General features: G+C 43.1%; 1 protein-coding gene across 1 annotated transcript in view; it reads left to right on the top strand.

Annotated features, from left to right (window-relative positions):
• The window catches only part of LOC138596923 (cell adhesion molecule DSCAM-like), a 124800-nt gene that overhangs the window by 72569 nt on the left and 38573 nt on the right, over nucleotides 1-13658 (top strand). The window contains exons 4-8 of the mRNA XM_069668401.1: nucleotides 4265-4411; nucleotides 6808-7086; nucleotides 7293-7568; nucleotides 9155-9451; nucleotides 12076-12351. Of these exons, the coding sequence (XP_069524502.1) occupies nucleotides 4265-4411; nucleotides 6808-7086; nucleotides 7293-7568; nucleotides 9155-9451; nucleotides 12076-12351 (1275 nt within the window). The remainder of the gene's footprint in view (nucleotides 1-4264; nucleotides 4412-6807; nucleotides 7087-7292; nucleotides 7569-9154; nucleotides 9452-12075; nucleotides 12352-13658) is intronic.

The following is a 13658-nucleotide window of genomic DNA, read 5'->3' as shown; positions in this document are numbered from 1 at the left end:
TGGTAACTCGAATGGAAATATGTAAATTGTACAGAACATCTAATTAAATAGAACAAAAACAGAAGTAGAAAGTCTTAAAGATCAGCTCCAGTCATGTTTTAAAAATGCTCTGCTTGAAATGATAAATTGTGTACGATATGTTTTTTCCGCAAAATGCGTTTAATCACCTTGTAAAAATCCTCCCGAGGCATCTCCTCCTTCTCCCTCATTAAAAACTCCTGAATCTCCTGAGTCCCCGCCCACTATGTGCTACGTTTCTCCTTTCATAAAATTACAGGCGAACACAAAACACGTCTCTGCCATCGTTTAGTGGCGACTTGTTGAAACTTAGCTAGCCTGAAATGTAGTAATGTGTAGTAGTAACGTTAACGTTACAGCTGGCTCGCCCATCGCCAAAGTGGTTACACATAATGATATGCATAGCGTCACTCCGTCCATTAACGGAATTGGCTCCTTAAGTTTGTGACGTCTCAAACCTGCCAATCTGAACACGTGTTGTTCAGCCTGTCCTTGGTACATTGCAGTTTAAAAGCAGACAGGCCCAGCCATGGAGATGATGCTGATGTTGTCCCTGATATGTCTTGTAGCACATGAGAAACACCACATGGAGATGTTTACAAGGTTAAACACTGGATTTTCACTGGAGGGGGGCTTTAATGTTTTGGTCTGAGCTGCTGCTAGGCCGGCTTTTTGAACCTTTAGACAGAGCCATGCTTGCTGTTTTCCCCCACTATGAGTATAAATGCTAAGCTACGCTGACCAACCCCTGGCCTTTAGCTCACTAGTAGCATACAGAGCAAGTCAGTTAACTTTTTCTTAAAATGTTAAACTGTGTCATCGTAAATAAAAACTATAAGATTTTAAAAATCAAACACAGGCCACATGTGGTCCTCTGATGCAAACTCAATTTAATAATACTCCTGAACAATTTGCTGATAGATCAGAAATAAGCACACGCATGCACATGCAAACTACTGTGAGCATGTCTGTTTATAAGATAAGGATTATCTTAACTTATCTTTTAAAATGCATTTAAAACACAGGATCCTCCCCTATAACACCCCTGGCTTTCATCACAATGACAGACAGTCTGTTATTATGAAAGTTCCTCTCATTCATAAGCCTGTTAGTCAACTTTACCAGGCAACGTTAAAAGGGAAAAGGAGGAAAGAAGCTGCAAAAGGAAGAAAGAAAGGACATGAAAGACAGCCAGCTCTTTGATATCGGCTTTCTCTGAATTTTTTCTTTCCTTAAAAGAGAACTTCATTTGCAACCAACCAAAATCTGATTTGATAACAATCTGTAGCTTATCTCTGTGTAGTTGAATGATTAAAGACCACAGACACACATGTGGGTGTATAGCACCTCTCCTCCCCCCTCACTTCACTGCAGGTTGTCTGTCACACACGAGAGCATCTCGACCACAAGCTGAAAAATCCCTTCAGGATATCAAATCCACGGTCTCTCACTTCTAACTAGGTCATCACTTGCTCACAATAGCATCCTCACCACAGTCCTCTGTGTATTCTACCCTCACCTTCCATGTTTCCTCCACCCGCTTCTCTCTGTCCTCTCATTCCTCTCTTACTGCACCATCACTTTTAGGGCAGACGGACCTCAGACTTTCCTCTTCCAAGACCAGTTTTTAGTTTAAGCTAATTGCACATTTATAATATTAATATGATTATTTAATTATATATTTTTTGGGGTTATCTAACATCGTTTTGGGGCTGCACGGTGGTGCAGTGGTTTGCGCTGTCGCCTCACAGCTTGAAGGTTGCTAGTTCGAGTCCCGGTTTGGACATAGGGGGCCTTTCTGTGTGGAGTTTGCATGTTCTCAACGTGCATGGCACTCGGGTTCCTCCTACAGTCCAAAGACATGCTCGTTAGGTTCATTGGTGACTCTAAATTGCCCGTAGGTGTGGGTGGGAGTGTGATTGGCGATCTGTCTCTGGGTGTCAGCCCTGTGATTGACTGTCGCCCAATGACAGCTGGGATAGGCTCCTGCCCCCCGACGACCCTGAACAGGATGAGCTGTATAGATAATGAATGGATGGAAACACGTTTGAGTTCCAGGGCTAAAATTATTGTTACAATTAACATCAACAACATTAAGCTACTTACAGAGAAATACAGAACTGTAATAACCAGCCTCATCATTTTACTATTGCACGCACAAAACAACAATACTACCGGCATAAGCGTCGCAAGACCTGACATTTATTGCAACACTTCCAGACCCAGGGTGCTGCTTGAGCTCATTTGGTATAATCTGGCACCTCATGTACAGAAGTCCTCACCACATTGGCCCAAGGTTCAACTCTGACAGTCAGCCCTTTGGTGCATGCCATGCCCACACCCTCTTCCTTATGTTTCCTGTCCCTCTTCAGCTGTCCTGCCAAATAAAGGTGAAAGGTCAATAAATAATAAGAAACAACTAAAATTCCATTGCCGGACCCGGTCACATGCATAAGCACCATGAAGGCCACCGGCCTTACAGGGTAAAGGCTCAGCCACAACATTATGGATAGGTCTTGCATAGTGAGACCTTGACCAAGGTAGTTTTGATAATTTTGGCAATAATTACCTTCTTATTGTTTGGCTTTTTCACCTTAACATGATGTACCGAGTATGCGCTTTTATGCCTCATTCCATTATTTCTCTGCACTGTGCAGGAGCCTGTCCCAGCTGTCTTAATCTGTGTTAAACTGTCATGACAGGACTAAATGAGAGTAATTCAACACCTCATAAAGTCTGCATTATGATATCTCTACCAATATTGCCAGAATCCCCCACCGTACGGCGGCCCCATTTGATCCCCGTCCCAAATAGGCTCCTCCATCATCGGTGACATGAAATACCCGGGCAGCCACCGGCTCCAGCACACATCACTCCTCATAAACACTGACTACCTCTCTCTACTTCCATGTGTTCCCACAAATTAGCATAACATCAGCATGATATTAGCACATCCAACCTGCACAGCCATGCCTTATCAAAGTGCTCTGTGATCCCTGGCTCCCTGCGCTTTAGTCTGGAGCAGAGAAAGTAAGAGAAAGTGAGAGAGAGAGAATTTTCCCCCAGAGAGAGAGAGCGAGAGAGGAGAGAGCGATGAGCTACATGATAACGAGCTGTGTTACAGCGCTACACAACACACAGCCTTGTCACAGCGCCTCAGAGCTGTGCAGAGCTAAATGGGCTGCAGCAGATGTTTGGTGACTACAATCACACAGAGCACGCTCCTCACTTGACTTGCAAATATTTGCTAAAGAGACTTCAAAATTGGATTTTCTTTCTTTGAGAACGTGTAAGATGGTGATTCCAGTGCATATGAATGAAACACAGTGTGCTTGCACTGTATAACTGAAGAGTATTATTTACTATAGAATGAGTTGTCTCCGAAGATGAAATCCAGAGGCAGTTGATCCTTTATTTGTTTCTTGCATGTGTCACACTCAGTGTACAGAACCAGGAGTGAAATAAAACATGGAGACAGAAGATTTAACTGAGCTGAATTATTCTCCCTTTTTTTTTAAAAAAATAAATGGAACTGCAGATAAAAACGAAATAAAGCAGTTTCGTAAAAATCTGAGCTTCTTTACCTCTCCTCTGTGGCTGACCTAGGACGTCAAGAGGGGCTGCAAGCTGAGCTGCGGCTAGCACCTAGCAAGGTGCTAAGCTTGTTTTTCAGTCCGTTTTTATCATTCACAAGGTTTTTGTAATGAACGGAATTAAAACAAACAGACCTGGCAATTTCACGTCAAGAATCAGTGTTTCTCTGATGCTCTTTGGCTTTGGCTTTGGGCTGACCTACTGCTAACTTTAGCAAACTAGCCAAGTAAAATTTAGCTAAAATATATAGTTTAAAATGATCTTTTCGGGTCTTGCAACAGTCAGAAAGAAGTGGACAGGACATTTTTAATGTCACTTTGTTTTCTTTGTTTATGAAACTTTTTGCACGAGACGGTTAAGCTGAGTGTGAGGTCAGATGGGACTTTGATGGAAAGTGATGGATGCTTCACTGTCTTGAGAAGGTTCTCTCTGCAGGCCATAAACTCTCTACAAGCCATTTTACCCAAAGTTTTACAGGACATTTATCTTGCTGTTTGTTCAGAGGCAATATACAGTACGCACAGGTCACATAAAAGTGACATAATTGTTGCTGATTGGAGCAGAGGACCTAAAATGTTGAAATAGATACTTGTAATGTAACTATTCATCAGTAATGTGCAGTGATTTAATGCATTTCTTTATTTGTTTACAGTGTCACGGTTTCTCATCACATCCACGGGAGCCCTGTATATCCTGGATGTGCAAATGGAGGACGGGCTGTACAACTACAGGTGTATGACACGACATCGGTACACAGGAGAGACCCGACAGAGCAATAGTGCCCGCCTCATCGTCTCAGGTAAGCATCAGCACCAAAGTATCCAGTGTGAAAATGATGCATCAGCAACAGTGTCAACAGCACTGGTTTGCAAAAGAAACAATATGAGGTATTAAATCACATCGTGCCATATGGAACTAGATTATATTCATACTTGAATATAATGACACAACATAACGAGACCAAATCGACATTTTAAAATCCAATTACATACAATAAAAAGTGTCTAATCTTGTTCTCCTGTTATTGTTATAATTTGTGTGTGTGTGTGTGTGTGTGTGCAGGTTTTATTTAGCTCTGAGTTGGTTGGTTGGTTTCACGAGTAGCGTGTGCAAAACGACAGGACCATATGGACAAAAATTTGTGCTTGTTCAAATAGATCCACAAAATGTGACCAGAACAGAGAGTGACAGGAGAAAAACACATGAATTAAAGAGAGGGCGACAAGTGATAAAGGTCATTAGATCTGTGCCAGCGCAGTTTAAGGGGGAAGGCTTCAGGACAGAAAATGCCCTTCTGTTCCTTCAACTGTTTAAAAGGGGCACTGTAAACATGGTGGTGGTGGTGGGGGGGGGGGGTGTTGTCTAAAGCAGTACAACTCTGCCCCTGTATCAGTGTCCTCTGTGGTGCTGACTGGAGCTTTTTATGGACATTTACTAAGCAAACACTAAACAAACATCTGTTAAGTCACTATGCTTTGCTGATTAAATGAACGTAATATCCCACTGATAAAAGCACTTTTTAGGTAGAAGCAGAGTACTGCTTTTCGTGGGTTTTTGTTTTTCACATGGTTGCAGGTAAATGGCTACTACAGCCGAACAAACAGAAAAAAGATGACAGCAGACAGGAAACTTCAAACACAAGGGAAAATCCAAAGAAAGAACCAGCTTCAGATGAAGACAAACAGTCAAAACCATCAGTGACGGACGCTGTTTGGTTACTTATTGTTATATTAAGGGGTCTGTAGGACTCAGGACTTGTGGGCTCTGTGGGATGCATACTCAGGACTTGTAGGCTCTGTAGGATGCATACTCAGGACTTGTGGGCTCTATAGGATGCATATTCAGGACTTGTAGGCTCTGTAGGGTGCATACTCAGGACTTGTAGGCTCTGTAGGATGCATATTCAGGATTTGTAGGCTCTGTGGGATGCATATTCAGGACTTCTCGGCTCTGTGGGATGCATACTCAGAACTTCTCGGCTCTGTGGGATGCATACTCAGAACTTTTAGCCTCTATAGGATGCATACTCAGGACTTGAAGTCCACACCTCAACCACCATGCTAACTGAAACATTTGATATTTTAAGGGGAATTCTGATATTTTGAAGCTTGGGATCTTCTAATGTTTCTAAATGACATTGATATTTTATATGGTTAGTTCACAATATTCGTGTTACACACATAAACACAGCAGTCTTGGCAGCAGTAGACCAATAACTCCAGTTCTGTGTTTACTGTTACTGTCAATAACCTCTGGTGGCTTTTAAAGGGCAATGTTAACAGCTGTTTCTGGTTTTATGAAAGGATCATACTCTCCAAAAAAAAGATATACAGCTCTGAAAAAAAATAGAGACCACTGCAAAAATATGTTTTTCTCTGGTTCTTCTATTAATGTTTGTGTTTGTGTAAAAAATACATTTTGTTTGATGTTAAACAACATTTCTCCTACTTCCAAATCAAACATTCAAATATAAATGACGACTGGTTAAGAAAACAAGAGATGTTTTTCAGAGCTCTAATAATGCAAAGACAACGAGTTCATATTTAAACAACAGAATACCAATGTTTTAACTCAGGAAGAGTTCACAGATCAATGTTTGGTGGAATAACCTGGTTTTTAATTACAGCTTTCATGCATCTCTGCATGCTCTCCACCAGTCTGTCACAGTGCTGTTGGGTGACGTTAGGCCGCTCTTGGAGCAGCTCGTCTTTTTTCGATGGCTTGTGACCATCTATCTTCCTCTCGATCACATTCAGGAGATTTAAATGGTTCAGATCTGGACTGGGCTGGCCATGATTTAAGGAACATTTTTCCAGAGCTGCATATCTTTAGTGATCCCTTCCATATTGTGATAACTTCTGTCAGGGGCCAAAACACTTTCTTTGCCCACTTTTGGTGGACGTACTTTGATTGGACGCATTTGCCCCAAAGGATTACATTACATCCATTACAGCACATTTTGCAGCTGGTGGTTGAAGCAATCTACTTGAGCAATTCATTTTTTTTTCACCTTAGTTATAACAAGAGATGTAGAAATAGTGACCTAGTGGGGTCTAGTTATATATCTATATTAAAGGGAAAATAAAAAGTTCAGATTTACACCTAACCTCATGTGTTGCATGATATACATCATAATTTGAATCAAACAACAAAAATCACTCTAAGAACTCTTTTTACTCTGTTCTCTCCCTTCAGACCCAACCAACTCAGCGCCCCACATCCTGGACAGCTTTGAGCGTCGTGAAGTGATGGCGTCTCATCGAGTGGAGCTGCCATGCAAAGCCTCCGGTCACCCAGCACCCAAATATCGTTGGCTAAAAGATAACCGGCCGCTGGAGCCCGACACGCGCTACAGACAGAGTGTGACCGGCCTGCTGATAGAGAGAGCCCAGCCCAGCGACACAGGGACGTATGTGTGTGAAGTGTGGAACGGATACGGCAATGCTGAGGTGGTTGGGAGGCTGCAGGTCAAAGGTCAGTGCACGTACGCTGGTGGTAAATCATTGGAGTTGACTTTTATCAGTGATGTACAGCCTCAAAACAGAGACAAGATACTGCTTCAGATTTTTAAGAAGCCACAACATTTTTACATCTTCCACTGGCATTGGAAAATAAGATCAAACTTTGCAACCATTAGTTAAAATCCTGATCTCCTGAACTCTCACCTCTCATCCTCACAGAGCCCCTGAAGGTGGTGGTGAGCCCGCGGAAGGTGAAAGGCAGCGTGGGAAGCCAGGTGTCACTGTCCTGCAGCGTAACCGGCTCTGAGGAGTATCAGTTGTCCTGGTATCGGAACGGAGAGCTCATCTACCCCAGTAACAGCGTTCGCATGACAGGCCAGCACAGGGAGAACCTGGTCATGGCGGGTATGGCCAAGAGCGATGGAGGAGCTTATCAGTGCTTCGCCCGGCATGGCAAGATGTCCGCCCAGGACTTTGTTCAAGTCATACTGGAAGGTCAGAATTCACAGCGGTATTAATTAAAATGTGGGGGAGAGTTAGTCATCATATAGGCTTTATAAGGATAAGCAAGTGTATTCTGTCTGTATTGTGTGCATTGGAATATCTTTATTCACATCACATTTTGAAAAGTCTATAGACTTACTTTTTCAAACATCTGAAGATATTTTAGTTGCAGAATATTGAAAGACTGTATCTTGCAGAGTCACTGTTTACAAGACTACAGCTCGATTCCTGTTGACTATTTCTGATTCTGCTCCTGGTGGAAGTTTACAAGAAGAAAGACGAGCAAAGGAGCAGAAACAGAACCAGCTTTTTGCCACATGTGCTCATGTGTGTGCAGCCATTTACCTAACCGGTTGGGAATGAGGGTATAGCGTCAGCATGGTTAGCGATGCTAGTTATTTCGATCCTCCCCACTTCAAACTTTTAGCAGACTGCTGGGGTTGTTAGGTGCCCAACTATCAATCACATTTAGTTAGGACATAGTGACAGTAGCCCTAGTATTAGCAGTGGAGTTACGCCTCCATGGAGTCCGCTCTATGTTTACTGATCTACCTGGTTTGCTGCTTCCTGTTTGGTGCTGGAGCAAAGCTCACCTCAAGGTTTGTTTAATGTGTTGAGGTCAGTGAGCTTCAACATTTGCATGAGCCAAGATTTAAAACTCAAGATAATATTTAACAGAATGTTGACAGAACGTCAAGACGAGAAAAAACAGTGAAATAAGACAGCTCAGACTGACTGTTATGACCTCCTTAAAACAAATGATTAAGATGAAGGCAGCACCTTAAAGGGCCTCAGTCCTGTCATGCTATTATGGGGAGCTAATGTTATTATGGTAGAACAAAATGCAATTTCTCTTTGTGCCTTTGGAGGACGCTATCCGCTTCTCCAATGCGCCCTGAAAAACCTCAGTCAGGCTACGTAATTGCGTCATCTGGCGGAGGCCAGGGAGCTCGCTAAACTACACTTCCTCAATCCAGGACGCCGCCTCCGATGTCATGTCTCATTCAAAATCATCAGGTCTGAAATGTAGACTGCAGACCTGAAGATTTTGAAGACGGTCCACCGGTATATGCTTGTCGTATTTCAGATTCTGTACGGCTCTGAGCCGTAGTCTGCAGTGAAACCGTTCCTTTCAGAGGGAGGGGCACAATGCATGCTGGGTGTTGTAGGAATGTAGAATGGGCGAAACCACAAGCTCTTTGTACAACTTTCTCCACAGCTATGGCTATTGCTATGATTGCTTCTATCGATTACACCAGCTTTGACTGACTTTTTCCAGGGGAGAATTTCTCTTTTAACTACAAAAAAACTCTCATGATTTTAGACTTCAGGTCAGCCACAGTTCACCTGAAATCTAAGGTTGTTTGTTAAGGCTGTGTTGCAGCAGTGTGTGCCTGCTGTGACCACAGCAATAAAAGGAGAATCCAGAGAAATGAGCTGTATTAATCTGCTTTACACTCCAATTCTGCTTTTTATGCTGTAGATGTAAAGTATTTCAAATAATAACAAATAAGTAATATTCATTCATTCATTCATTTATATGTACATTACCATGTGTATCTCCTTCCACTGCCCAGACGGCACCCCCAAGATTCTGGCTTCGTTCAGCGAGAAGGTCTACAACATCAACGAGTTTGTGTCCCTGTCGTGCACGGTGAAGGGCACGCCGGAGCCCCGGGTAACGTGGACTCTGGACGACGAGGCCGTGATACGGGACAGCCGCCACCGCATCTCCCACTACACCAACACCGAAGGCCACATAGTCAGCCACTTGAACATCAGCCAGACCCAGGTGCCCGACGGAGGGGTGTACCGCTGCATCTGCAACAACTCAGCCGGGACCGTCTCCTACCAGGCGCGAATAAACGTAAGAGGTGCTTGTCAGATCAACTCTTCCAACACACCATCACATATACACATCAACATGTCTTGATTCATTCTGGTTTCGTAGGTTTTATAATTGGCTTTGTTTGAAGCGCCTGGATGTGCAGATGTTGAAAGAATGCCTGACTAAGTTTGTCAAGAGGTTTTTATTTTTAGACATCAGATTGCTGCTAATCTCTCTCACATTTAGAAAGCTGATTTTAAAGCGTCAGTGTGTTTCCTCTTGCTTAGATTAGAACCGATTCTTCTAAAGAAGAGGAGGAGTAAGTCCTCCTATCCTCAGTCAGTCTGCATTAAAGCCACTGGAAACCCAAATCCACAATAGCCTTCTATATAATTTAAGGTTATGTACTTAAGTGTAAGCATTTAAAAGTATTAGAAACTAGATTTAAACTTTCCTGATGGTTGGTCTGAACTGGGTGTGGTTTGATTTGAATAGTTAGAACGCTGTTGACTCTGCGATTCAATCATAGCAAAGGCAGTACAGCAGCTATCGTGGGCGAGTTTAGTGTGGACCGTTGATGAACTATTTTTGGCAGCCGCTGTTGAGCGTCCACAGCAATTACTGTATGTAGTTGGACAACGCGTCTCCATCTACTCTCATGGTACGAAGTTGAAGCCAAAATAGCCCCATGACTGACCGTGTTGCGATGGTGACATCATTTGGAGCCAGAGCTGCTCAGTAGAGATCAGTGTGTGGAGCCGCAGTAGCCACTTCAGCTAACCAAAACACACACTTAACGTACTGAAAAAAAAAAGCAAGGATCTTGCTCGCCGGCATATTTAACAACAGAACAGCTTCTTGTGTTGGTCTGAAGCAGACGTTATGGACAGATCTGCTGACAAATACGGCTACAGGAGACTTATTTGTCAACAGAGCTGTCAATCATCATTGAACACTTGGACATAAATCAGCATGATAAGAACTAATTATAATGACAGAAACCATGTTTGAGAAAAATGTATTTGACGTGTATTTAGATTTTATAGTTTGACTCATGTCCCATCTGTTAACATGGAGGAGGCGGGCTTTATGAGCTATACTGCAGCCAGTCAGCAGGGGGCGATAGAGAGGGTTTGGCTTCACTTTTAGGGAGCTGTTATATTGTCCATCTTTTTATATAGTATAGTATATAGTCTATGAAATGCAGCAAGAGTTTATTTCTGTAATAATACAACACTAGCTCACACTACAGAGGCCGTCATTTAGCATTGCATTTAAAGCTTTTCGAACAAATGAGGGCATCTAAGCTAACGTAACTGCTCACTAAGAATTGGATAGCACAGTTTTTTGTAACTCACCATTCAGTGGCTAAATTAATGATTATTTTAAGATGGCTTCTGCTTCCTCTGATTCTGACTCAGAGGACTCGAACATATTGTTTAGGGCTGCACGACGATGATTGTCACATGGTCATTAATCAAAACGTAATCAGCCACACCTCCGCAGTCTTGAAAAATGGTCCTCACAGCTAAATCTGCTGTTGTTTTAATTTCTCATGAGTGTTTATTTTGCTCAATTTTCTGTGTGCTTTATGAGACTTTCAACTTTGATATCATAAATAAAATTTAACTATATCACGCCAAATTTCCCGCTTCCTACCCTTCACCTGCTGGTAGCTTTATATCGGGACACCATTAGGGTGATTTACCGTTAGCTCCAGTGTGTAAGTGCACTGCTATCTGCTCTCTACAGCGACATGGTTGGCTGGATCGCTGATGTCATGTAGCGGTAATACTGGGGCGCTCAAGCTTCCTGCGCTTGGTGCAGGGCTATTAGTATTTCTCTGTTGCAGAGAGGGAAGGGTATTTTCTGTACACTGATTGCTTTAATTTGATTGTGTGCACTCTTGCATGTTGTAAGGCTAAATAGGGCGATCCTCTAGCCCTTAAGCGAGGGTCTGCGGATGCCGAATGCAGCCAAGCAATGAAGATAAATCTCCACAGGTGCCATTGTGGGGAAAGTGTAATGACTGTTTCTCACATCGTTGGCTCCTTAATCGTGCTAAAGAGAGTAGCAACCCACGTTCTGCTTGTGCTCAAAGCACACTACAGAGCCCAGTTAAACTGTCTTCTGCAGTGCTTTGAAGAGAAGCCTGATAGTCCATTTCCCTGATAGACACCCAGCTTTGGAAGCCCATTGGTTATTCTGTTGGTTTTTCACAAGTGTGTGCAAAAGCCTGCAACATGAGTAATGGTTTTGATAATAGCTTCATGAGTGGAGGAAGGGAACATTCCACTCTAGTGCTTGTCAGAGGCAATCACAGTCGGCACCGAAGAGGTGGGAGCGGAAGGTAAAACTCACTGCAGGCTCAAACAGGAGGGAACATGCGTCCCTGGTTCTGACAAGGCAAAAAGCACATTTAATAGAAAGAAAATAGAACATTTTTTGTCAGGATTGGTGATGATTCTTCAGGGAAGAAATCTTAGTCACGCATTCTAAAACTCCAGAATAAATCTTGCTAATGTTGTATCGTACTTTCAGAATGAATCAAGGCATGTATACTTTGTGGTGTCTTGAAAACACACACAACACAGCACAACTTTCTTTTATTCCACCACCCCCGCCTTAAAATCATTTTAAGAGAGTTGTCTCTCCAATGTGTCCTTCAAGGGCCTGCCAGCATCAGACCAATGAAGAACCTCACTGCCATCGCTGGTCGGGATATGTACATCCACTGCCGAGTCATCGGCTACCCGTATTACTCCATCAAGTGGTACAAGGACTCGAACCTGCTGCCGTACAACCACCGGCAGCGGGCCTTCGAGAATAACGGCACCCTGAAACTGTTTGACGTGCAGAAGGACGTGGATGAAGGAGAATACACGTGTAATGTGTTGGTGCAGCCTCAGCTGTCCACACACCAGAGCGTCTACGTTACTGTGAAAGGTAGGAGCCTCAGTCGTATCTGTCTTCTGTTAAAAGTTATGAATCAACGCTGGATGAGGGCTGTACCCGACTGAGAATTGTGTCAGTCTAATTGGATTTGGTTGTTCAATATGAGGGTTCAGATATTTGTTCTTTTCTTTCAGTTCAGTGCTAAATCAAACTCCTATGTCAGCTTACTTGAGTCTCATGCTTCATTTGAGAGAAGCCAGACATTTAAACATTTCAATCTGACAACTTTCTTAGTGTTTCAAGTCATGTCACTTTTTAACTACCGTAAAACCCGGAGTACAAGTCACACCAGACTCTTTGGTGCGACGGGAACCGAGTCGTGGGTGAGAGACATTCTTTTTATAGTTCTGCCCAAGTTTCACTGCCCGCCCTAGATCCACTCCCCTTTAATTACCACAGGCGACTCCGCCTAACCCTAACCCTCCAAAAAGGTTTAATTCCCAACACAACAAAGAAGTCACACAGATTTTTAAGGAGTTAGTCAGCCTTTTTACCTTAATCACCAGCTCTATTTGTTTTAGCGACGAGAGGGTATTTCAGCTCCTGGTAAAACCTTGTGAACAATTAAGTGAAGATTAATTTTGAGTCTTGGTTTGTAAAATGTACAGGCTGCCATGCTGTTGCTCCTCCATTGCTCTGTGTACAATAATGCTGCACTTTGTATTTTGTAGAAAAAGCACAAGATGAAGTTGCTGTAGCTAAGTGTAATTATGGGTACTCCATCAGAGTTATTACCTATTTAAAGTACAAAGTTCAGACTCTCTATTTTAGATAGACAAACACACGGTGTGCACCCCAGTGTTTGTTGAGTACATTTGTGGGCCCTCCATCATTAATCTTTGGGTGTGTGCATACTCAGACAAAATCTCTGCACACTGACCCTGTGTCTCTCCATCTGGCATAAAAGATACATTAAAGCATCAGCTCAGTATCTTCCTCTCTTTGTGGCAGAAAACACAGATATGCAGAGGTATAGTTGTATGTCACAACCTTTAAAAACCAGACTCGCATCACTGATAGCACAGCGGCATCTCCATCATCCCGGCCTGCTTATGGGCCTCATCTGAATATGCAGCGGTGCAGAGCTGAGCCACACGATGATAACCTCAGATGGCTCTCTTCCCTCAGTGACGCTGCATAATTTGAAATGTCGGATGGGCAAACACCCCCCCTCCTCTCTGTCTGTCTCTCTCCCTCTCTCTCTGGCGGGTCTCGACGTGCTAACGAGTGTGCGAGGGGGAAATCACACAGCGTAGACAAAGCTATGCCGCCATTCCGCCTCGACTAATTTGCCTCTC

The sequence above is a fragment of the Semicossyphus pulcher genome, unplaced genomic scaffold (genome assembly GCF_022749685.1).
Source record: "Semicossyphus pulcher isolate SPU_LCO1_2020_fin unplaced genomic scaffold, fSemPul1.0.p SCAF_10, whole genome shotgun sequence".
NCBI lineage: Eukaryota > Metazoa > Chordata > Actinopteri > Labriformes > Labridae > Semicossyphus > Semicossyphus pulcher.
Note: the sequence above shows the minus strand (reverse complement) of the source record. Positions and strands in the feature narration are given on the sequence as shown.